Source organism: Saccopteryx leptura, chromosome 5 (assembly GCF_036850995.1).
Source record: "Saccopteryx leptura isolate mSacLep1 chromosome 5, mSacLep1_pri_phased_curated, whole genome shotgun sequence".
Classification (NCBI taxonomy): domain Eukaryota; kingdom Metazoa; phylum Chordata; class Mammalia; order Chiroptera; family Emballonuridae; genus Saccopteryx; species Saccopteryx leptura.
Window position 1 is genome coordinate 212579087 of NC_089507.1, and position 25481 is coordinate 212604567.

Genomic DNA, 25481 nt, shown 5'->3' on the forward strand with positions numbered 1-25481 from the left:
TCCATGATAAAAGACCTTGTTAGTCTTGTTCATTGCTACATCCTAGCACCTAAAGTAGAGCCTACTACATAGAAAGTACACGGGAACAGATCAGCACAAACCTATACAGGAATAGCTTACTTGAGCCCATTTCTAGTTACACACACACACACACACACACACACACACTACAGTGTACATTCCTCTCCCTGGCTCTGGGCTCAAGTTATACATTATTGATATAGGCACCTTATTCCTACCAGTGTCTTCTTTCTCTGACATACATACCAGGCTGGGCCCCCTGGGTGGAAGGGGAATAAACAGAGTACTGGCCTACTGCAAGATCCCAAGCCTTTTAGAATTTTTTTTTTTAAATATCAAATTCAGTCTCCTAACTCTAAAGAGATCCAAAGAGGCCATTTTTTGTGCTCGAGGTCCTATGGTGAACTGAGGCAAAATGTACCCCAGGACTCAGGGTCCAGGTCTCTTTCCTTTACAATGGGAGTTACAAATCCAAAAATCATCAGGATCAGACAGGTAATGTAAATGAATGACATGGACCACAAAAAAGTAAAATGTTTAAAAATGTTTATTTTATTGATTTTAGACAGAGAGGAAGGGAGAGAGGGAGAGAGAAACAGGAACATTGATCTGTTCCTGTATGTGCCCTGACCAGAAATAGAACCAACGTTTGTGCTTTGGGACTTTGCTCTAACCAACTGAGCTATCCGGCCAGGACAAAAAAGTAAAATTTTGACAGCAACAAGAAATAGTTCACTTTCCTCTTAACGTTTCTATAATAAAATAGCAATGCATGTGCAATGACAGTCTAAATTTTTTTTGAGGGGGAAAGGAAGGGGCAAAGGCTGGGAACCTGGAGAATAATGCTCTGGCAGAAGGGGGCATCCAGCACTTCAGTGTAGCTCCTGTCAACTCTCTCCCTCTGGGAATAAGGGCTCAAGGTTGCCAATTTTTTTTTTTAAAGAAATTATTTATTTATTTTTTTAAAGACTTTATTCATTTTAAAGAGGAGAGAAAGAGAGAGAGAGAGAAGGGGGGAGAAGCTGGAAGCATCAACTCCCATATGTGCCTTGACCAGGCAAGCCCAGGGTTTTGAATCGGCGGCCTCAGTGTTCCAGGCTGACACTTTATCCACTGCGCCACCACAGGTCAGGCTCAAGGTTGCCAATTTTTAAGAGACTTGGAATCTATTTCTGAATTTTTAAGTGTTGACAACTAATTATTAAAAACTTAGGCCTGACCTGTGGTGGTGCAATGGATAAAGCATCAACTTGGAACGCTGAGGTTGCCAATTTGAAACCCTGGCTTTCCTGGTCAAGGCACATATGGGAGTTGATGCTTCCTGCTCCTCCCCCTTCTCTCTTTCTCTCGTTCTTTCTCTCTCTCTTCTATAAAATGAATAAATAAAATAAAAATATATATAATATATTTATATTAAATATATTTATATATTTAAAATGTTTATATATATATATATTTTTTTTTTTTTCTGATGTTGGAAACGGGGAGGCAGTCAGACAGACTCCCACATATGCCTGACCAGGATCCACCTGGCATGCCCACCAGGGGGCAATGCTCTGCCCATCTGGGGCATCACTCTGTTGTAACCAGAGCCATTCTAGCGCCTGAGGCAGAGGCCATAGAGCCATCCTCAGTGCCCGGGCCAACTTTGCTCCAATGGAGCCTTGGCTGCGGGAGAGAAAGAGACAGACAGAGAGGAAGGAGGAGGGGAGGGGTGGAGAAGCAGATGGGCGCTTCTCCTGTGTGCCCTGGCCAGGAATCGAACCCAGGACTCCTGCACACCAGGCCGACGCTCTACCACTGAGCCAACCAGCCAGGGCAATATATATATATTTTAAAGCTTAAAACACTGTGGTCAAACAAAACTATTAAGATATTTAGCTCGTGGGCTACCAATTGGGAACCCTTGCTGTAAACCAAACTAACTTCCCCTTTACCTGGAGGCTATAATATTGGGATAACCCATGGTCTACAGCAGGCGTCCCCAAACTACGGCCCGCAGGCTGCAATGCGGCCCCCTGAGGCCATTTATCCAGCCCTCACTGCACTTCTGGAAGGGGCACCTCTTTCATTGGTGGTCAGTGAGAGGACCACTGTATTTGGCAGCCCTCCAATGGTCTGAGGGACAGTGAACTGGCCCCCTGTGTAAAAAGTTTGGAGACCCCTGGACAGTCTTCTCATCTTCTTCCTCCAGGGGAACTTCTCTATCTACCTTACCCTTACACTCTCCAAATTGACTATACTCCGGTATTTATTCAAAATATATTTGGAATTAAGATAGACTACTTCTCTTCATATATACTTCTACCATCCTAGTCCAAAACCACCATTAGGTAAGTCAGATCCTGTCACTCCTCTATTCAAAATTCTCAGATATCTTCCCATATCATTTTGAGTAAAAGTCCTCACAATTGCCTCCTAGTTCCTGTGTGATGGAGACCCTCGTTAGCTCTCTGTCCTCATGTACTACTATTCTTTCTTCCTCTCCTTGTCAGTCTGCTCTAGCTACATGGCCTCCTGTTCGGCAAAAACACCGAGCACACTTAACGTCAGAACTTCTGCCCTCTAGAACATTCTTCCCTCAGATGGCCACAGGGCTTATTCCCTCTATTGAGTTATTGCTCAAATGTTGGCTTTTCAGTAAGGTCATCCTTAAACTCTCCATATAAACAGCACTCCTTGTCCCCACCTCCCTCAAGCCCCAGGTGTTCCAAATTAACACGTTTCATGAATTAACACGTTTCCTACTTTCTATTTTTCCTCACCCACCCCAAAGCTGGAAGTTCCTTCTTCCTCCCAGGGCCCTTTATCTTACTTTCCTTGTGATCTATCAGTTCCACCTTGTATTACATTTGTTGGAGCTTAATTTTTCTCACTACACCCTTGGATCTTCCAGGCAGGGGTCATCATGTCTTCTTATCCTCTGTCTCCTCCAACCACAGTTGGCACAATAAGTACTTCCGGTTCATGGTCTAATCCTTGAAAAACTGATAACTGATTAATGACAGGGAAGACGGGGGCTCCCCCTCTCTAAAAGAGAGGGATAGTCTTTGGATAGGAGACTTCAGTTCCCTAGACTAACAGAAAAAAAGTAAGCCACTGGACAGGAGGAAATAGTTGAGGAAAACTATGTAGGGAAAACTGGGTTCTTCACTGAACCTTTGGAGGACGGGATCTAACCTGGCGAGATAGACCTTCCAGTGGAGAAACCCAGATTGGAGGAGGAAACAAACTTGTGAGGAAGGAACACTGCACCGAGCTGTTTAGCATGAAGAGAGGATATTGAGAGACATGATAACAAGTCTAAAATATCTGTATATCTGTTGCCTCACCCTTGTTCAAGTCACCTTCTGCTCTTGCCTACGTAACCACAAGGGCACCAAACTGGCCTCCCACCTCACTCTTTCCCCTTCCAACCCATGCATCATCCATAATGATCTCTTAAAAACATAAACCAAGCTACACAACCTCCTGCTTAAAACCCTTCAGTGGCTTCTATGCATGTCGACAAAAATCCAGACTTTTACTATGCCTTGTATCCTCTCCAGCTCACCTTCTGTTATTGTTCCATTCTGCTTGATAGGCTCCAAACACGTGAGCCTCTGACTAATAGAACCTGCCACCTTCCTGTACTAGCTTTCCCCAGTTCTTTGGGTGGTTTGCTCTATTTCATATTTCAGGCCTCAGTTTAAATGTCACTTCCCTTGTGAGGCTTTCCCTAATTATCCTAAGTAGCATCGGCTCTTCCTATTATTCTTCATCACAGCACTGTTTATATTTTTTTCATAGCATTTTTCTCAAGCTATACTTTTAAAATTATTTATTTTATTATATATATATATATATATATACTTTTTTTTTTTTTTTTTTGAATTTTTCTGAAGCTGGAAACAGGGAGAGACAGTCAGACAGACTCCCCAGCACGCCCACCAGGGGCGACGCTCTGCCCACCAGGGGGCGATGCTCTGCCCATCCTGGGCGTCGCCATGTTGCGACCAGAGCCACTCGAGCGCCTGAGGCAGAGGCCACAGAGCCATCCCCAGTGCCCGGGCCATCTTTGCTCCAATGGAGCCTTGGCTGCGGGAGGGGAAGAGAGAGACAGAGAGGAAGGCGCGGCGGAGGGGTGGAGAAGCAAATGGGCGCTTCTCCTGTGTGCCCTGGCCAGGAATCGAACATTTTTTTTTTTTTTTTGCTAATTCTTTCCCCTACTAGGCAGTCAGCTTTCTGAAGACAGAGACCAAGTTGGTCTTGTTTACTGCTGAATACCCAGTGCCTTGCAAACAACATTGTATATAGCAGCGGTTCTCAACCTGTGGGTCGTGACCCCGGCAGGGGTCCAATGACCAAAACACAGGGGTCGCCTAAAGCCATCGGAAAATACATATTTATTATACAATACATTTTTAAATAAAATATGTATATCCTGAAAGATATATATATTTGCTGAAAGAATAAATGAATATTTATTTGCTGAAAGAATGAATGAATGAACCTGAAGGATTATTATGGAAAAGAAGCCAACTAGTGTTAATTAACTATAAATGGAAGAGGTAGGTCAAATGAAAGAGTTCAATATAAGGAAAGCCTTTCTGTCAGAGATGTCCAATGGTGAAAGATACTCCTTCGGGAGTTCCCTAACTCTGGAGCTATCATGTAGAATCTGGGATTTGCCGGGATACAAAATAGCAGACTTCATGACATGGTTGGGACCAAGCAAGACCAGTGTGTATCAAACTGTGGTCAGACTGTTAATAACACATATTTCAACGTCCATCCCCACAGAGCTGCAGCACAAGATTGTACAGGTTGGGCCTGGGAAACCTATTAGATCATTCTCCAGGGAGTGGGGTCCCTGGAATTTCAAAATTATAAGCAACCCATGTATTCAAGCTCACTGAAGTTTGAGATGACCTTTAAGGCCCTTCCAACTTAGAGATTCTTTGATTCTGTAAAATTATGAAATAATATGACATGACCTATGGTGGCACAGTGGATAAAGCATTGACCTGGAATGCTGAGGTCGCCTGTTTGAAACCCTGGGCTTGCCCAGTGAAGGCACATACAAGAAGCAACTACTACAAGTTGATGCTTCCCACTCCTCTCCCCCACACACACATTCTCTCTTCCTCCCTCTAAAATCAATAAATAAAATGTTTTTAAAAAAATAAGGTGAAATAATGTGTTCTATGACCCATAAAGCACTACACAAATGTGAGGCACTCAGATGTAAGTGTACCCTCAAGTCACTTTCCCTCTCACAGAGAGAGCAGGGAGTGGGAACAACATATCATGACCAATTAGCAGCCTAATGTTCCCTCCGGGTACTCCTGCCCTAGCCAGGAGAGGAGGGGAAAGGCTGGAGGAGCAGGCGGTAGGAGGCACACCCCAAAGACTGAATCACAAATCACTTAGAATGCCAGAGGAAAACTGGGTTTTTGATGTATGCCATCCTTATTTACAGATGAGAAACCGAAAGCACAGGAGGGAAATGATGTCCTGGGGTTATCAGCACATTAGCAGCAGCAGCATGTGCTATCCAATACAGTGGCCACAGGCCACATATACCCATTGACAATTAAAACAGCAGAGGAACTCCATTTTAAATTTTATTTAATTTTAATTATTTTAAAAATTAAAGGTAACCTGTGGCTAGTTATAGAGTCTAGATGTCTCTAGTTCACGGCATTCTCCTCCTAAATGACATGGCTTCGAAAAGGGGAATGTTGGGTCCGGGCCAGGTAGTTCAGTTGGTTGGAGCATTGTCTAGTACACCAAGGTTCTGGATTTTATCCCTGGTCAGAGCACACATAAGAATCATCCAATGGCCTGACCTGTGGTGGTGCAGTGAACAGAGCATTGAGCTAGGATGCTTCGGTCCCAGGTTTAAAACCCCAGGGTCGCCTGACCTGTGGTGGCGCAGTGGATAAAGCGTAGACCTGGAAATGCTGAGGTCACTGGTTCGAAACCCTGGGCTTGCCTGGTCAAGGCACATATGGGAGTTGATGCTTCTAGCTCCTCCCCCTTCTCTCTCTCTCTGTCTCTCTCTCCTCTCTCTCCCTCTCTGTCTCTCTCTCTCCCTCTCTCTGTCCTCTCTAAAAATGAATAAATAAAATAAAAATAAAAATAACCCAGAGTCACCAGGTTGAGCATGGGCTCATCAACATGATCCCATGGTCAGTGGCTTGAAGCCCAAGGTCACTGGCTTGAGCAAGGTGTCTGGCTCAGGTGGAGCCTCTCTTACCCCCATGAAGGCATATATGAGAAGCAATCAATGAAGAACTAAAAGGTAGCAATTAAGAGTTGCTGCTTCTCATGTCTCTCCCTTCCTGTCTGCCTCTATCTCTCTAAAAAATAAAATAAAATAAAATAAAAGGAATCAACCAATGAATGAATAAATAAGTTGAAGAACAAATTGATGTTTCTCTCTCACTTTCCCTAAAAATCAATCAATAAATAAAAAGGGGGGGATGTTGTTTCCAAAGCCAGAATTAGCATAAGAAAGAAAATTAAAATGCAGGAGTCCTGAGAACCTTGATGTTAAAGTCCATCAAGGATGGATTTTTTTTTTTAAGATTTTATTTATTGATTTTAGAGAGAAGAGAGAGACAAAGTCAGGGGACGGGGAAGAGAGAGAAGCATCAGCATGTAGTTGCTTCTTCTATGTGCCCCAGGCAAGCCCGGGGTTTTGAACCAGCAATCTCAGCAGGCCAGGTTGATACTTTAGCCACTGCGCCATTAGCGGCAAGGGAAGGATGGATTTTAGTGTAGCCCAAGAAAACTGAAAACATGTATTCATACAAAAACTTGTGCACAAATGTTCATAGCAGCATTATTCTTATTCATGATATCAAAAGTGTCCATCAATTAAAGAATGGATAAATAAAATGTGGTATTATCCATACAGTAGATCAGGGGTCCCCAAACTTTATACACAGGGGGCCAGTTCACTGTCCCTCAGACCATTGGAGGGCCAGACTATAAAAAAAAACTATGAACAAACCCCTATGCACACTGCACAGGTCTTATTTTAAAGTAAAAAAAACAAAACGGGAACAAATACAATATTTAAAATAAAGAACAAGTAAATTTAAATCAACCAACTGACCAGTATTTCAATGGGAACTATGCTCCTCTCACTGACCACCAATGAAAGAGGTGCCCCTTCCGGAAGTGCGGCGGGGGCCGGATAAATGGCCTCAGGGGGCCGCATGTGGCCCACGGGCCGTAGTTTGGGGACCCCTGCAGTAGATTATTATTCAGTATAAAATAGAATGGGCCCTGGCCGGTTGGCTCAGCGGTAGAGCGTCGGCCTAGCGGGCGGAGGACCCGGGTTCGATTCCCGGCCAGGGCACACAGGAGAAGCGCCCATTTGCTTCTCCACCCCTCCGCCGCGCTTTCCTCTCTGTCTCTCTCTTCCCCTCCCGCAGCCAAGGCTCCATTGGAGCAAAGATGGCCCAGGCGCTGGGGATGGCTCTGTGGCCTCTGCCTCAGGTGCTAGAGTGGCTCTGGTCGCAACATGGCGACACCCAGGATGGGCAGAGCATCGCCCCCTGGTGGGCAGAGCGTCGCCCCCTGGTGGGCGTGCCGGGTGGATCCCGGTCGGGCGCATGCGGGAGTCTGTCGGACTGTCTCTCCCTGTTTCCAGCTTCAGAAAAATGGAAAAGAAAAAAAAAAAAAAAATGGAATGAAGTACTAGTACATGCTACAACATGGATAAACCTTGAAAAGATTACGCTAAGTGAAAGAAGCTAGAAACAAAAGGACATATGGGGCCTGACCTGTGGTGGCGCAGTGGATAAAGCATCGACCTGGAAATGCTGAGGTCGCCGGTTCGAAACCCTGGGCTTGCCTGGTCAAGGCACATATGGGAGTTGATGCTTCCAGCTCCTCCCCCCCTTCTCTCTCTCTGTCTCTCCTCTCTCTCTCCCCCTCTTGTCTCTCTCTCTCCTCTCTCTCTAAAAAAAAAAAAAAAAAAGAATAAACTTAAAAAAAAAAAAAAGGACATATGGTGCATGATTCCATTCATATGAAATGTCCAGAATAGTGAAAGCTTTAGAAACAGAAAGTAGGTAAGTGCTTACCTAGGGCTGAGGTGGGGAAGTAGGAGGAAAATGAGAAGTGACTGCTAATGAATGTGAGCTTTCTTTCCGGGATGGTGGAACTGTTCTAAAGTTGATTTGATAATGGTTGCACAACTCTGAATATGCCAAATAATCAATGCATAGTGCACTTTAAATATTTTATTTTTAACTTTATTCAGTTTTTTTTAGAGAGACACACACACAGAGAGAGAGAGAGAGAGAGAGAAGGGAGAAGAGCAGAAAGCATCAACTCTCATATGTGCCTTGGCCAGGCAAGTCCAGGGTTTTGAACCGGCGACCTCAGCGTTCCCAGGTCAACACTTTATCCACTGCGCCACCACAGGTCAGGCCATAGTGCACTTTAAATGGGTAATTGTATGATATGAATTGTATATCAAACTTAAAAACACTAGTGATTTTGATTGAAATTGCAATAATGATACAGATTAATTTGGACAAAAACAGACATCTTTACAAGTCTTGCTTTCCAGAAAGGCTGTCTCAGCACTATCCATTCATTCACTCAAGTATTCATTTATTCCTACTGTTGGGTCATGTGTTCGTTCATTCTTTCATACTGTCTTCCTCTGTTTGCCTAAATACTTGGCACATATCTATTTTATTTTTAACATTACAGTCATATCTATACATCTGTTTCCCTCACTGTATTGTGAGTTACTCACAGGCAGACAGGATATCTTTTTAATCTGTTTCCTCCTCAGTGCCTAGCACAAAGTTTGACACACTGTGAGTACTTAATACAAATTTTGAAATGAAAGTATAAAAGAATGAATAAATGAACAAACTTCTCTGTTTTATGATCAGCCAGATCCAGGCTGATCAGTGAGGAAACATGGGGGAAACGGGATTATTGAACACACAAAGAGAGGCTAGACTGGTGGAGCAGAAATGGTAGACACAGAGGAAAAAAGTATAAAACTGGGTAATAGGATTTGGAGATACATCTAAAAGAGTTTGTAGAGGTCCTGGCCGGTTGGCTCAGTGGTAGAGCGTCGGTCTGGCGTGTGGGAGTCCCGGGTTCGATTCCCGGCCAGGGCACACAGGAGAAGCACCCATCTGCTTCTCCACCCCTTCCCTCTTCCTTCCTCTCTGTCTCTCTCTTCCCCTCCCGCAGCCAAGGCTCCATTGGAGCAAAGTTTACCCAGGCACTGAGGATGGCTCTGTGGCCTCTGCCTCAGGCGCTAGAATGGCTCTGATTGCGGCAGAGTGACGCCCCAGATGGGCAGAGCATCGCCCCCTGGTGGGCATGCCGGGTGGATCCCGGTCGGGCACATGCGGGAGTCTGTCTGACTGCATCCCCGTTTCCAATTTCAGAAAAGTAAAAATAGATAGATAAATAAGTAAATAAATAAATGAGTTTGTAGAATCACGACAACGAGCTTAGTTCTGGACTCTGTGCCGGGGGAGAGACTGAAAGAAGCCCCTGGATCTGAGGTTCAGGCTATGGGACTTTGCAGCCTGGACTATTATTGTAACCTGTCTTCCTGCCAGCTATTCTCAGGCCTTGATCCAGCAACTTTGTGCCTGTTTCCCTTGGCCAAGGTGGCTTTGGTGCCAGTTGGATTCTGTACCTATTCTCTGTTGAGAAGGCAGATGTGGGCCAGTACAGAGGCACCCCTTTCCCCGCTGCATTCATGCCTATTACAGGAAGAAATCACATACTCGTTCCTAAAATCATGTGGCCTTTGCTACCTTACCCAAAACAAGGGAATGAAGGCAGCCTTCTCAGACCCTTTACTATCACAGCATTTGGAACGCTGCCTAGACCAAGAATATGCCCAGAGCAGAAAGAGAAAGTGGATCTCTCAAGTATAACGGACACATTCAAAAATATTCATTACAATGGTTCTTTGTTATTCACATAGATAGCATATGTTTTCAAGGTAGGGCATTCTATTCCTCTACAGGAGTAGAAAAAGTTTTAAGAGGATAAGTGTCCAGATTCCTAATTTCCATATGTAATCTTTTCTAACATTGATCTGTCTGACTTGCATCTCCTTTACCACTTTCTCTCTCACAAATACCCTGCTCCCACTTTGTAAAAAAATGCTATCCTGCTCTCTCATCCCAAACCTTATTATGCCTATACAATGCCGAGGTTAAAAACAAATCCAGAGTGCCAAGCAAAGAGACAATTTGAGAATGTATAACTTCATAGGGGGAGCTACAAGAAAGCAAATAATAGAGCTTCCATAAGAAATCATTATTGAAAGAAGAAACAGCCTGACCAGGGGTGGCGCAGTGGATAGAGCGTCGGACTGGGATGTGGAGGACCCAGGGTTGAGACCTCGAGGTCGCCAGCTTGAGCGCGGGCTCATCTGGCTTGAGCAAAGCTCACCACCTGGACCCAAGGTTGCTGGCTTGAGCAAGGGGTTACTCGGTCTGCTGAAGGCCCACGGTCAAGGCACATATGAGATATCAATCAATGAACAACTAGGGTGCTGCAACGAGGAATTGATGTTTCTCATTTCTCCCTTCCTGTCTGTCTGTCCCTATCTGTCCCTCTTTCTGACTCTCTCTGTCTCTGCAACAACAATAACAAAAAACTTATAAAAAAAAAGAAAGAAGAAAGAAGAAAGATTTAACTTATTCAGGTGACAAACTCATGACAAGACTACTTGCTGTATTAGAATTAGAATTCAGAAGTTAAATAGTACTCAAAGGGTCATATATTAACATATTTATTTTTATTATTTATTTATTTATTTATTTATTTATTTTTATTAAGTGAGAGGCAAAGAGGCAGAGAGACAGATTCCCACATGTATCCCAACCAGGATCCACTGGCAAGCCCCCTACTGGGTGATGCTCTGCCCATCTGGGACAACTGCTCCATTCCTTGGCCACTGAGGCCATGGAGCCATCCTTAGCACCCACGGCCAACCTGCTCGAACCAATCAAACCAATTGAGCCATGGCTGTGGGACAGGAAGAAAGAGTGAGAGAGAAGGGGGAGGGGATGGAGAAGCAGATGTGTGAAAAGTTACATAATTTTTCAAAATTCATTTAGGTATACAATTGTTCAAGTTTAAGGTCACTGATCTAAAATAAATTTTCAAAGGTATACTGTCACCACATCACTGTCCACCACATCAGAAGCATCTGAGGAGGTTATAAAAATACAAGACAGCACCCTGGCCGGTTGGCTCAGTGGTAGAGCGTCAGCCTGGCATGCAGCAGTCCCGGGTTTGACTCTCGGCCAGGGCACACAGGAGAAGCGCCCATCTCCTTCTCCACCCCTCCCCCTCTCCTTCCTCTCTGTCTCTCTCTTCCCTTCCCGCAGCCAAGGCTCCACTGGAGCAAAGATGGCCCGGGCGCTGAGGATGGCTCCATGGCCTCTGCCTCAGGTGCTAAAATGGCTCTGGTTGCAACAGAGCAACGCCCCAGATGGGCAGAGCATCACCCCCTGGTGGGCATGCGGAGTCTGTCTTACTGCCTCCCCATTTCCAACTTCAGAAAAATACAAAATCAAAAAAACAAAACAAAACAAATACAAGACAGCCTGACCAGGCGGTGGTGCAGTGGATAAAGCATCAGACTGGGATGCAGAGGACCCAGGTTCGAGACCTAGAGGTCACTGCTTGAGTGCGCGTTCATCTGGTTTGAGCAAAGCTCACCAGCTTGGACCCAAGGTCACTGGCTTGAGCAAGGGGTTACTCGGTCTACTGTAGCCCCACAGTCAAGGCACATATGATAGAAAGCAATCAATGAACAATTAAAGTGCCACAACGAAAAATTGATGATTCTCATCTCTCTCCCTTCCTGTCTGTCTGTCCCTATCTATCCTTCTCTCAGACTTTCTCTCTGTCTCTGTCAGAAAAAAAAATACAAGATAAGTCTTATTTTTGGAGCTTTTGATTCAATAGGCTGGGTGAGATTCAGAAATCTGGATTATTAAGATTTCAGCCTGAATAGTGGCGATGCAGTGGATAAAGCATCGACCTGGGATACTGAGGTCCCAGGTTTGAAACCCTGAGGTCGCCAGCTTGAGTGCAGGGTCGCTGGCTTAAACGTGGGATCATCAACATGACCCTATGGTCAGTGGTTTAAAGCCCAAGATTGTTGGCTTGAGCCCAAAGGTCACTGGCTTGAGCAAGGGGTCACTGGCTCAGCTGGAGCCTCTCAGTCAAAACATGTTAGAGAAACAATCAATGAACAACTAAAGCGATGGAACTATGAGTTGATGCTTATCTGTCTCCCTTCCTGTCTATCTCTCTCTCTCTCACTAAAAAAAATAAAATAAATTTAAAAAATTTAAAAAAGATCTTCAGATAATTATTTGTAATTGGCAGACTAAGACTTATTGTTGACCCCTAATTTAGTGTCTGAATTTGCACAAATTCTCCCCTCTCTCTGAGCCTCAGTTTAATTCTCTGTAAAGTATAAGATGAAAGGAAGGAGGAGGGAGAAGGAGAAGGCTGGTGCCAGACTGATAATCTCTAATGAATCTTAGACTCCTTGATTCTCATTTCTCCCTTTCAGAGGCAGGAGAATGGGCCCTAAAAGTCAGTTTCAAAGAAAAAAAGTTTTACTTATATGGGGTTTAAAAAAAAAAAAAAAGAACAAACTTAACTGAAGTAAAGACCAAATAAAAGTAATGAAACCCAACATGCCTGCCTCACATGGATTTGTGTAGATCAAATTAAAATCCTACTAATTTCTTACATGAGAACAGTATAAAATCACTTTAGAGGATATTCCTTCACATGATCCTCACAGCTACTTTAACAGCAGGTACAACAGGTATTATTATCCCCATTTTAAAGATACAAAAAATACAGAGGGAGTGACTTGCAAAGGCCACATGGGATGGTTATGACAAACCTGTAACTAGGTCCCAAGTTTCTGACTTCCAGGCTAGTGTTTGTTCCATTATACCAATTTGGAGTGTACTTAAATGAACAGGGAGAAGGCTGTCTCCTAAGAATCTCCAGGAGCACTGTTAATAGCAGAGGAGACTGCCACCCACTTTGAGCTTTAATCTCTGGTCAAGATCATACTCACCACAATCTCTTCTATATCTGAGAACTTCCTGAAAGACTCAAAAGCTTAGGCAAAGAAGGCTGCAAATGTCTACTTTCACAGTCCAGAATACTGGACTAGAGCAGGGGTTTCCAAACTAAGCTTTGTTAATCCCTACAGGTTCCCTAAATATACATCATGGAGACCACAGTGACAAGGTGATGAAGCCAACAGAATGTGGCTCTGGCCTTGGCTGGGTATCTTAGTTGGTTAGAATATCATCCCAGGCCCTGGCCGGTTGGCTCAGCAGTAGAGCGTCGGCCTGGTGTGCGGGGGACCCGGGTTCGATTCCCGGCCAGGGCACATAGGAGAAGCGCCCATTTGCTTCTCCACCCCCACCCCCCCTCCTTCCTCTCTGTCTCTCTCTTCCCCTCCCGCAGCCAAGGCTCCATTGGAGCAAAGATGGCCTGGGCGCTGGGGATGGCTCCTTGGCCTCTGCCCCAGGTGCTAGAGTGGCTCTGGTCACGGCAGAGCGACGCCCTGGAGGGGCAGAGCATCGCCCCCTGGTGGGCAGAGCGTCGCCCCTGGTGGGCGTGCCGGGTGGATCCCGGTCGGGCTCATGCGGGAGTCTGTCTGACTGTCTCTCCTCGTTTCCAGCTTCAGAAAAAAATACAAAAAAAAAAAAAAAAAAAGAAAGAAAGAAAGAAAGAATATCATCCCAACATGCCAAGCAAGATTGCAGGTTCAATCCCCAGTCAGGACACATATAAGAATTAACTAATGATGCATAAATAAGTAGAAAAACAAATCAATGTTTAATTTTTAAAGAGGTGAGGCAACTCAACTAATAAGTGTAGAAACTGAAACCCAAACAGACTCCAAGCCTACTCCTGTTAATCACAATACATACAATATTGGTTTTTTTTGGGGGGGGAGTTGTTTGTTTATTTTAGTGAGAGAGACAAAAAGACAGACAGGAAAAGAGAAATGAGAAGCATCAACTTGTAGTTGTATCACTCTTTTTTTAGTTGTTCATTGATTGCTTCTTGTACCTACCTTGACCAGGGTGGCTTCAGCTGAGCCAGTGACCCCTTGCTCAAGCCAGCGACCTATGGGCTCAAGCCAGTGACCATGGGATCATATCTATGATGCCATGCTCGAGTTGGCAACCCGCATTCAAGCTGGTCAGTCTGCACTCAAGCAGGATGAGCCCGTGCTCAAGCCAGTGACCTCCAGGTTTTGAACTTGGGTCCTCTTTCCACTGCGCCACCACCGGTGAGGCTATAATACTGCATTTAAATAAAAGAATTAAAATGCTTTTAAAAAATGAAAGTTACTCCTGACCTGTGGTGGTGCAGTGGATAAAGTGTCGACCTGGAAATGCTGAGGTCGCCAGTTTGAAACCCTGGGCTTGCCTGGTCAAGGCACATATGGGAGTTGATGCTTCCAGCTCCTCCCCCCCCCCTCTGTCTCTCCTCTCTCTCTCTCTCTGTCTCTCCCTCTCCTCTCTAAAATGAATAAATAAATAAATTTAAAAAATTTTTTGTTAAAAAAAAAAATGAAAGTTACCAGATGATATTCAAGGCATCTTCTATATTTAAATTTCTATAATTCTACCATCAACCTGGCAAAGGGATATACAGTAATAACTGCCCTAAATATCTGAACAAATGTATACAGAAAAAATTGAATTACACTATCTGGCTCCAGAACATAGCACTAAGACCAAGGGAAGAGAACAGACTGGGGGAAAAGTCATGGAGAGGGAATATATCTAAGAACTTTGTAACAGAACTGCCCAACAACGCAACAAGTAGTGAGTAACGTCTATGGTCTTGATAGTGGTCCAGAATCAGAATGATCACATATGAGGATTGTTGGGAAATGGAGATAATGGGGGCTACAATTCCTGCTTTGTATAGGAAGTAGACTAAATGACTTCAAAAGACAGGAACTGAGAATCTCAAATTCTCACTGGTTCAAGGTATCGGACAATGGGGATCATTACTAGTGCCCAATCTCCCCATTACCAAATCCAGGAATATGGGGAAGGCCCATCCCCAGCTCCATGCCTTCTGTATTTACTGCGGTATATGTGAGTCTGCCCTAAGGCAAGAACCCATGCTCCCTCCCACCTGACTACCTGCTATCTTCAGAGGGCAGGAGGCCAGCACTGGTTTCCTCCCCTTCCCCCAACATCACCCAGCTGCCTTGTCACTGCAGTTACCTACATTTGTGACATCAATTCTGAAAGTCAGTCTCAGAAATAACTTGAGCAACCATCCTGTTCATCCCCCCACACACAGTTTACAGGTAGAAAAAAGAAGGCTCAGAAAAGGGCGTTGTTTGAAGCCATTTTCTTATTAAATATTTACTGAACACACTGTTATAAGAAGTCAGCCTAGACACAAACAGGTAGCTGACATGGAGCTCAGGACACATGAGTCCTAGGTCAGTCTCCACTTATACATTTATTATTACAAATGTTAGTATACATAATATTAATATGTAACATTATTATTATTACTATTACTATACATTTATTATTTATATCCTCCCTACTTCTAAAAAATGACTATTCATTTGTATAGCGTAAGCTACCTATCTCATTTTCACTACTTTAGGGAGGGGTTCTTTTTTTGGGGGGGAGGTCTTTAAGCCTTAAGGTATAAAGGATCATGAAACTCAGGGAGAAGCAGATTAGAGATCCATCTTAAACATGAAATCCTCCAGCCCTCCTCCACAATCTGTCCACCTGATTCAAGTGGAGAAAGACTGTTCCCAGCAACAGTTACTGCCTCACATATCTCCCAATAGCTTAAAGTGCTTATGCTCCCAGCAACAGCCCTGGCCCAGGAAAAGATTAGACTCGGACTCAGCTCCTTCACGCCAAACCTTCGAAAACCCTCCCCTTCTTTCACCATGTCAACAAAAGCCCAGCCTGCCTACTGAGTCATTGTAGAGTCACAGCTGGTTGCAACAGAACTTCTAAAACCACTTCTTCAGAAATATAGAATCCTGAAATATTAGGAATTTTGCAGAGTACCTATAATTCATCTCCAACCACTTCCACAAAAGGAAGGCTGAGAGGGGAAGAGAATGATCTGACTTGAGTGTATTTCCTTACCTAGTACAGTATGTTTTAATTGGTATATACATTGTTGTGAAACCAGTGAAGATACAGACAGAGAACAAAAATGTCCCTCCATTCCGATATCACAGAAATGAACTTCAGGATGGACCTAGAAAATTAAGAGAGTCTTTTTATATGAATGCTAGGACAATATACTCTAGGACTCTGGATTTCCATGTTACCTTGACAGTCTATTCTTTGTCAGAATGTGTGTTTGCCTCACACAACCAAGCCACCTTCTCAAATACACAGACACACACACACACACACACACACACACACACACTCACTCACACACTCCACAGAGATCAGGAGAATTCTAAATATCACACTCTGGTATTCATAACCAGGAGTATACAGAGATCCTGAGAGTAGAGCTTCTATCATAAGGTCACTCCTAAAATCATCTACTTCACAGAAGCTCCAGTTTCTAAGGAAGGATTGCATAATATCTAGAGCTGTGGAGAGACAGCAGTAATTTCAGTTGAGGATGAGGGGGAGATGGCCGCAGCTAATGACAGCCACAGGCAACCAAAAGATAACAGTGAAAGGAATGAACTACACTAAATTTCTTTGGCTTTGAAGACGGGGTCCTCTGCTGGAAAAAAACTAGATATTGAGCAGCTAATATAAATCACCAAAATAATAATAACCACTCTTTCCACTCTCTCTATAAATCCTTTAATTAATCCCTCAAACCCCCTACACTCCCCCTGGTGTCCCTTCAACTAGCCAGCTTCACTCCTTAAGCTAGCCCCGATATCCCTCACTGACTATTTCTATCTAAATCGCTATTCCAGTAACTCTTTCACGGATTACCTTCTCACCATATACACATCAATCCCCACTAATACCTCTACCTGCCATACTAGGCAAAAGAAAGTGTAGGAAAGGCTAAAACCAAAGTCTTGTTTGGAGGGCACAGATGAATGCATGCCTTTGAAAGAGGTAAAGTGTTGTATAGACTAAAGGAACTCTTGACTTCTCTCTTATTTTCTTCCTCTGTCTCCCCACCATCTACATACCCAGTTACTTATGTTGGTTTCTTTCCTCTAAATTACTCTAAAATTTCATCTTTCCATGCTGTTCCCAACAACGGTATCCCAGTTCAGGCAAATCTACCCTGAATAACAAAGCCCCAGCTCTCTTCATACTCCCACTTCTATATGCATCCATATTAGCCTTCTCAAACACAGCTGTGACCACATCATTCCCTGTATAAAATCCTTTCAGAAGTCTCCAAAATAGTTAAGATATACCATTCCTGGAAAGAACCTTGATTCCTCTTTCTCTCACTCCCAATATCCAATCCAAATCAGCAACTCCCATGGGCTCTTCATCCAAAATAGATACAGTTTTTGACTAATAACCTTCAAGCTACTACCATAAAGGTCTAAATCACATTCACTGCTCACCTGGGTTTCTATAGTGGCCTCCTAATTGGTCTCTCAGCTTCTATTCTTTTTTGTTTGTTTGACTGTTGATTGTGTTGTGTGCTCATCACCCAAAGTCAAATCATTTTCTTCTGTCACAGTCTATTTGTCCCTCTTCGCTCCACTCCCTCCTCCCTCTCCCATATTCTTGCCCATCTATTTTCAACACAGTTTATTCTCAACATAAAAGACAGATAGCCTGACCAGGTGGTGGCGCAGTGGATAGAGCGTCGGACTGGGATGCGGAGGACCCAGGTTCGAGACCCCGAGGTCGCCAGCTTGAGCGCGGGCTCATCTGGTTTGAGCAAAAGCCCACCAGCTTGAACCCAAGGTCGCTGGCTCCAGCAGGGGGTTACTCGGTCTGCTGAAAGCCCGCAATCAAGGCACATATGAGAAAGCAATCAATGAACAACTAAGGTGTTGCAAAGCGCAATGAAAAACTAATGATTGATGCTTCTCATCTCTCTTCGTTCCTGTCTGTCTGTCCCTGTCTATTCATCTCTCTGACTCACTCCCTGTCTCTGTAAAAAATAAAAAAATAAAAAAAAGACAGATAAATTCTAGCCCTGCTGGGATAGCTTGGTTGGTTAAATCATCGTCTGGAAGTACAGAGGTTGCTGGTTCAGTCCCCAGTCAGGGCACATACAGGGACAGATTGATGTTCCTGCCCCTGTCTCTCTCTCTCCCTTCCTTTCTCTCTCATTAAAATCAATCAATAAAATTTTTTTTAAAAGATAGATAAATTCTAAATATAAGTTAAATCATTGTCTCATCTATGCTCAAGATTGTTCAGGGGGGGTCCCTATTTTACTGTGAATAAAACCCAAAAGTCTATAATGACTTTCAGGATTCTAGACAACCTAGTGTCCTGTTGACTTCATCCCCTACTAGGACTCTCTTTTTCTCTAGCTCACACTGGTTCAGTTACACAAACTTCCTAACTCCTCTTCAAACACACCCGGCAGCAGCATGCTCCCACCTCTGAGCCTTTACTTATACTTGCTCTTCCACATACCTGGAATATTTCTCCTTCCCAACTATCTAAATGGCATATTCTATTTCCTTCAGATCTCTGCTTAAACATCACCTTTATCAGAGTTCTTCCCTATCAACCCCCACTCTACATTGTCATTTTCTTTTCCCTTATGCTGCTCTGTATTTTTCTATAGCACTTATCACTACCTAGCATATATTTATTGGTCTGTCTCCTCAAACTGGAATACAACCTTCATGAGGACAGGGACTGTCTCTGCTTGCTCAGAATAGTGCCTGGTACATAGTAAGTTCTCAATAAGTATTTATTGAATGTATAAATTGTTCCCTGCATAAACCCTTTACTCCAGAGAGACTTGGTCTTCTCACTGTCCCAATACTCTAATATTGGTAGCTAATTTTATTGAGTGTTTTCATGTGCCAGGAGTCAAACACCTGTTGTTGTTGTTGTTGTTTTATGCTATTCAATTGACAACTCCATGAGAGAAAAACTATTTTTATCCATATTTACAGTTAGTGGCTAAAACTCAAACTAAGTTAGTTCGATACCAAAATCCATCCTCCTAATTTTTGTTATACTGCCTTCTATATGCTTTCTCCCTCTGTAAGCTATTTGTGTAAGTGGCTTTTTGCAGTTTAACTCATAATTGCTCTTGGGCTGTTTTACATAGGCCTAGTCTTCTCAAATAGAATGTAAATTCCATGAGACAAGGGTCAGGGCCATTTAAACCTGATAATACATTTTAGCTGATTTTTTTAAAATTTTTATTTATTTTTTACAGAGACAGAGAGTGAGTCAGAGAGAGGGATAGACAGGGACAGACAGACAGGAACGGAGAGAGATGAGAAGCATCAATCATTAGTTTTTCATTGTGCGTTGCAACACCTTAGTTGTTCATTGATTGCTTTCTCATATGTGCCTTGACCGCGGGCCTTCAGCAGACCGAGTAACCCCTTGCTGGAGCCAGCGACCTTGGATTCAAGCTGGTGGGCTTTTGCTCAAACCAGATGAGCCCGCGCTAAAGCTGGCGACCTCGGGGTCTCGAACCTGGGTCCTCCGCATCCCAGTCTGACGCTCTATCCACTGCACCAGCGCCTGATTAGCTGATGTTTTAAAGGAAATTAGTTTAGCCTGACCTGTGGTGGCGCAGTGGATAAAGCGTCAACCTGGAAAAGCTGAGGTCGCCGGTTCGAAACCCTGGGCTTGCCTGGTCAAGGTACATATGGGAGTTGATGCCTCCTGGTCCTCCCCCCTTCTCTCTCTCTGTCTCTCTCTCTCCTCTCCCTCTCTCTCTCTCCTTTCTAAAATGAATAAATTTAAAAAATAAAATAAAATAAATTAGTTTAAATTAAATTTATGTCTAATGTGACTAATTTCTCTTTTCATTGTCAAAGCTAAGTATTAGACAACTAGAATAAGGAAGAAGAGGTGAAAAGAGTAGTTGACTAGGAGTGAAAATATCTGCAGATTACTTTCAGTTCTATCTCTAAGCTGTATATAACCTTAAGCAAATTATTTAGCCTTTCTGGCCTTCATCTACCCATCTGTAAAGAGAGTTGGCCTAGATGGGCTCTAAACAGTTGTTTCAAGTTCTAAAAATACTATTATTCCATGAACATATACAATGTGTCAAGCCAAAAGTAAAAGACCAAATTATTCCTTAATATGGTTCTATTTTGGCTAACTGGAGTACTTTCCTAAGAGCACTATTTCTTTTGTGGATTATTTCAGTATATGTATAAGACATGCCCCCAAACAAGGAATGAGCTACAAATGTGGTTTGCTAATGGCATTACAGCTCTCTAATTGGTATTACAGCTATCTAAATGACACAGTTTAGGTTGAAAATAAAGTCATACTGCAGTTGCATAAGAAGTACATCCACTGGAGCAAATCATAGAAAAGATGTCATTTAAAAAAACATTAATAAAAACTAGAGCAGGAAGGTGAGCACCAAAGCAAAGGACTTCGGGGGAAAAAGGAAGACTTCATAGAATATAAAGGATATGATAAAAAGTTTGAAAAATATTGAGTATACGATAAAGGCAAATTGTGCAAAAAAAAAAAAAAAAGGCAGGCAATTGTTAACTTCAGAGAAAACAAAAATCATACATAAAAGGAAATGCAATCATAATATTATTCATATATAAACATTAACTTTAAGTTAACTTAAAAACAGGGCTATAAATATACTGGGAAAATGAAATAAGTTGGAGGAGAATACAAGAATTAAATTCTCATCTATCATAATGGGAAGTTAATACTTTCTAAAAAAAGATGAATAGCCATATAAGTATATTATATAAAAATATGAAGGCAAGTAACCTTCATATTCAATATAAAGGGAAGTAAGCCTGACCTGTGGTGGCACAGTGGATAAAGCGTCAACCTGGAAACGCTGAGGTCACCAGTTCAAAACCCTGGGCTTGCCTGGTCAAGGCACATATGGGAGTTGATGCTTCCTGCTCCTCCCTCCCCCTTCTCTCTCTCTTTCTCCCTCTCTCTCTCTCTCTCACTCTCTCTCCTCTCTAAAAATTAATAAAAAAAAATTTTTTAATTAAAAAAATAAATAAAAGGCCTGACCAGGCGGTGGCGCAGTGAATAGAGCGTCAGATTGGGATGCGGAAGACCCAGGTTCGAGACCCTGAGGTTGCCAGTTTGAGCGCAGGCTCATCTGGCTTGAGCAAAAAGCTCGCCAGCTTGGACCCAAGGTCGCTGGCTCGAGCAAGGGGTTATTTGGTCTGCTGAAGGCCCACGGTCAAGGCACATATGAGAAAGCAATCAATGAACAACTAAGGTGTCGCAATGCGCAACGAAAAACTAATGATTGATGCTTCTCATCTCTCTGTTCCTGTCTGTCTGTCCCTGTCTATCCTTCACTCTGACTCTCTCTCTGTCTCTGTAAAAAAATAAAATTAAATAAATAAATAAATAAATAAATAAATAAATAAAGGGAAGTAACCCCGTATCTTGTATATTTGTACTTTATTTTCTTATAACAAATATGACCAATGTAAAAATGGAGTAAAAATGTCTTGTTATGGAGTTGGAGAAGTTTTGCACAGAAAGTAAATTTAGAGATTATCTAATCCAGTACATCCCAAATTGGTGTTCCATGGAATATTTCTACTTATGATGTTAATAGCAACATATGTTTGGGACTCCAATAAATTTGGGAATCCCATGTTAAACAAAATTAATCAGATGTGTTTACTGTAGGACTTCTTAAAGACTTTACTATGTTTTTATACATTGGGAATCTCACAAAAGGCAATTTATTATGTAGTGTTTCTCAGGCTCATTTGAGAATTAAGAAATCCCTGCTAACATCTTGTAATCAGTGGTTCTGGGACATTCTTTGGAAAACATTGATCTAGTCTACTCTCCTCGTTTTAAAAACTTGGGAAAGAGAGGCTCTCTAGAGCCTGTTCAGATATGAATGGTAGGAAACTAGAAAGAAGGGCCTCAGGATTCTGGAGCAATCTCAGCAACTGAACAGCTCTGGTCTGCGTTCTTTCAGTCTTTCACCATGCGTCTAAATTATTTCAAACCAGGGGAACAAATTCACACAAGTATCTCCTGTGCAGATCTTTCAAAGTTTTCTGATCCTTAAGGAACCTAAGAGGCAGGTCCAAGTGTCAGTAGGAGCTAAAGAAAATATCTTATTTTCTTTTTTTTGAGATTTTATTGATTTTAGAGAGAGAAGAGAGTGAGAAAGGCGGAGGAGGAGCAGGAAGCATCAACTCATAGTAGTTGCTTGTTGTATGTGCCTTGACCTGGCAAGCCCGGGGTTTCAAATCAGCCACTTCAGGGTTCCAGGTCAACCCTTTATCCACTGTGCAAGCACAGGTCAGGTAACTAAAGATCTAAACAGACATACAGACCATGTGTTTCAGTGGCATATACGACCTCAAATTGTACAATGGTAATGTGATGACACACCCACTCACATCTGTACAGTGTTTTCCAATAAATAGATGTGTTTTCACATTGTATTATTTGGTTCTCATAACAATCTAAGGAGAAAGACATGAGTAGAATTACTGTATTTTTCCATGTATAAGACACACCCTTTTCAGAAAAATTTGGGGGTCTAAAAAACTGGGTGTGTCTTATACAGTGGTTATAGTTTTTTTACTTTTATTTCCTGCTTGTTTTTGCGCTCATTGTTGAAGACAGTGATTCATCATCAGACACAGATGAGGACAAGCTAATGCATAGGAGTTTTGATAGTGATGAGGAGTTGTATGAATTTTATGATGAGTAAAACTTGAGTTCAATAACTTTATGTAATACATTTTTTTTCAAATTTCAGGCCCCAAAATTAAGGTGCATCTTATACATTGGAGCATCTGATACATGGAGAAATAGGGTATTATCCCCATTTTATGAAAGAGGAAATTGACCCTCAGAGAGTTGCCTGTAGGTATGCAGCAGGTGAATGAATGGCAGAGTTACAATGAGAATCTAAATTTCCTGTCTCCTAGGTTAGGGCTTTTCTCAATATATCACATAAACTGGGCACATTTTGACTGAGTACCAACTTAATTCTTCCATGAAACATCCAATCTACTCCAACTGGCTTACTTAAAAATAGGATCAATTCTCAGAGTGATCACAGATGGTGGTAGAAGCAACACCCCAATTACTGGAACTTCAAGGTCCCCTTTGGGTTTGGTATACTAACACTACTTATAGAGCTATGTTGCTAGGAAGAGGGGGGGTCTTAGAAATTCCTGATGGGGAGGCAGTCTAGTTTTATAAGTGAGTCAGACAGACTTGGTTTTTAATCCTGGCTCTGCCACTCACTCTATGACCTTACTCACTGTGTAACCCTTCTATGCTTCATTTCTTCACTTGTAAAATGCAGCTAAGAATACTTATTTTGCAAACCTGTTGAGAAGCTAATGTAGTGTCATTGTCAAGCATGTAAGCTCTGGAATTATATAGTACCTGGGTTTAAATCTCAGCCCTGCTTCTTGCTAACTATATGACTTTGGATAATTTGCTTAACATCTCAGAATTTCAATTTTCACATATGTAAAATAAGGGAAATAAATAGTGCGTTCTTGGTTGTTGTAAGCATCAAATGAGATAATATTTATTAAGCACTTGAGCATAGTGTCCGGCATATAGCTCAACAAAAGGTAAAAATGAGTTTTATAGCTCAATAAAAAGTAAAAATGAGCCTGGCCTGTGGAAGCACAGTGGATAGAGTGCCAACCTAGAATGCTGAGGTCACTGGTTTGACCAGTCCAGGCACATAGGACAAGCAACCAATGAACAACTAAAGTGAAGCAACTATGAGTTGATACATCTTGCCCCCTCATAAAATCAATAAATAAAATCTTTAAAAAGAATAAAAATAAAAGGTGATAGTGATAACAGTGATGGTGATAGTAAAAAATCCAATACCAATTTTTCTCCCAAAGCAAGAATGAGAAACAAAGCTGCTGTTCTTCAGTCCTGTTCTCTTCCATTTAACCTCTCCCCTCTTTCCTCTCCAGCTATAAGCCAAGAACACTAGACTAGACGTCAGAACATTTGGCTTTGAATATCAGTTCTTTCACATGCTATTAATGTGATTTTAGAGAAGTCATTTAACTTCCTTGAGGTACTTTTCCTCCCTTGAGACATTAAATTAACTGTACTTTGCTTACTTTGCTAGGTTGTTCTAATAAATTCATGGATTTTTTTTTTTTTTTGTACTTTTCTGAAGCTGAAACCGGGGAGAGACAGTCAGACAGACTCCCGCATGCGCGCGACCGGGATTCACCCCTCCGGGAGGTCGCTCTGCCACGACCAGAGCCACTCCAGCACCTGGGGCAGAGGCCAAGGAGCTATCCCCAGTGCCCGGGCCATCTTTGCTCCAATGGAGCCTTGGCTGTGGGAGGGGAAGAGAGAGACAGAGAGGAAGGAGGGGGTGGGAGTGGAGAAGCAAATGGGCGCTTCTCCTGTGTGCCCTGGCCGGGAATCGAACCCGGGTCCCCCGCACGCCAGGCCGACGCTGTACCGCTGAGCCAACCAGCCAGGGCCTAAATTCATGGATTTTTAAGGTACTTATGAACTATGAAATACTACATAATGTAAAGAATGCCTTTTTATCTACCACAGACTATAAGATAGATGTTTTTACCAGTAAAAAGCAATTTTATCGCCAAGTTTTTTCTCGTGGACAATTCGATCTAGTACGTTGTAGCAGATGTTGGTAGTTGCTCCTTTCATCCACTCAATGAATATCTTCCCTTTAGTCACATCAAAGTTGTACTTGAGGAATGGGCCAGGACATGGTGTCTTCCAATAAAATTCCTTGGCAATGTCTCCCCAAAACTCTGCAACAGAAATAGAAGCCCAGCATTACCAAGCTTCTCAGACACATTTTCCTCAGATGTCTTACCAGTAATATGCACAGGACCAAGTCATAACTTCCCTGCCTTATACTCTAGAACTCACCACCTAGGTTCCCTCCTCTGCTAAATATATATATATAATATATATATTATATTATATATATATAAATAATATATATATTTTATATATATATAAAATAATATATATATTATATATATATATATTTTTTTTTTTTTAAGAGAGAGAGAGAGGCCTGACCTGTGGTGGCGCAGTGGATGGGGCATCGACTTGGAAATGCTGAGGTTGCCGGTTCAAGGCCCTGGGCTTGCCTGGTCAAGGCACATATGGGAGTTGATGCTTCCAGCTCCTCCCCCCTTCTCTCTCTCTGTCTCTCCCTCTCCTCTCTAAAATGAATAAATTAAAAAAATTTAAAAAAAAAAAAAAAAAAAAAAGAGAGAGAGAGAGAGGAAGGGAGACAGACAGGCA

At 42.6% G+C, this 25481-nt stretch overlaps 1 protein-coding gene across 1 annotated transcript in view; it reads right to left on the minus strand.

The window, feature by feature from the left end:
- ACSS2 (acyl-CoA synthetase short chain family member 2) overlaps positions 1-25481 on the minus strand; it is a 52809-nt gene that overhangs the window by 20548 nt on the left and 6780 nt on the right. Inside the window, 1 exon segment of the mRNA XM_066384012.1 lies at positions 24781-24976. Coding sequence (XP_066240109.1) covers positions 24781-24976 — 196 coding nt within the window.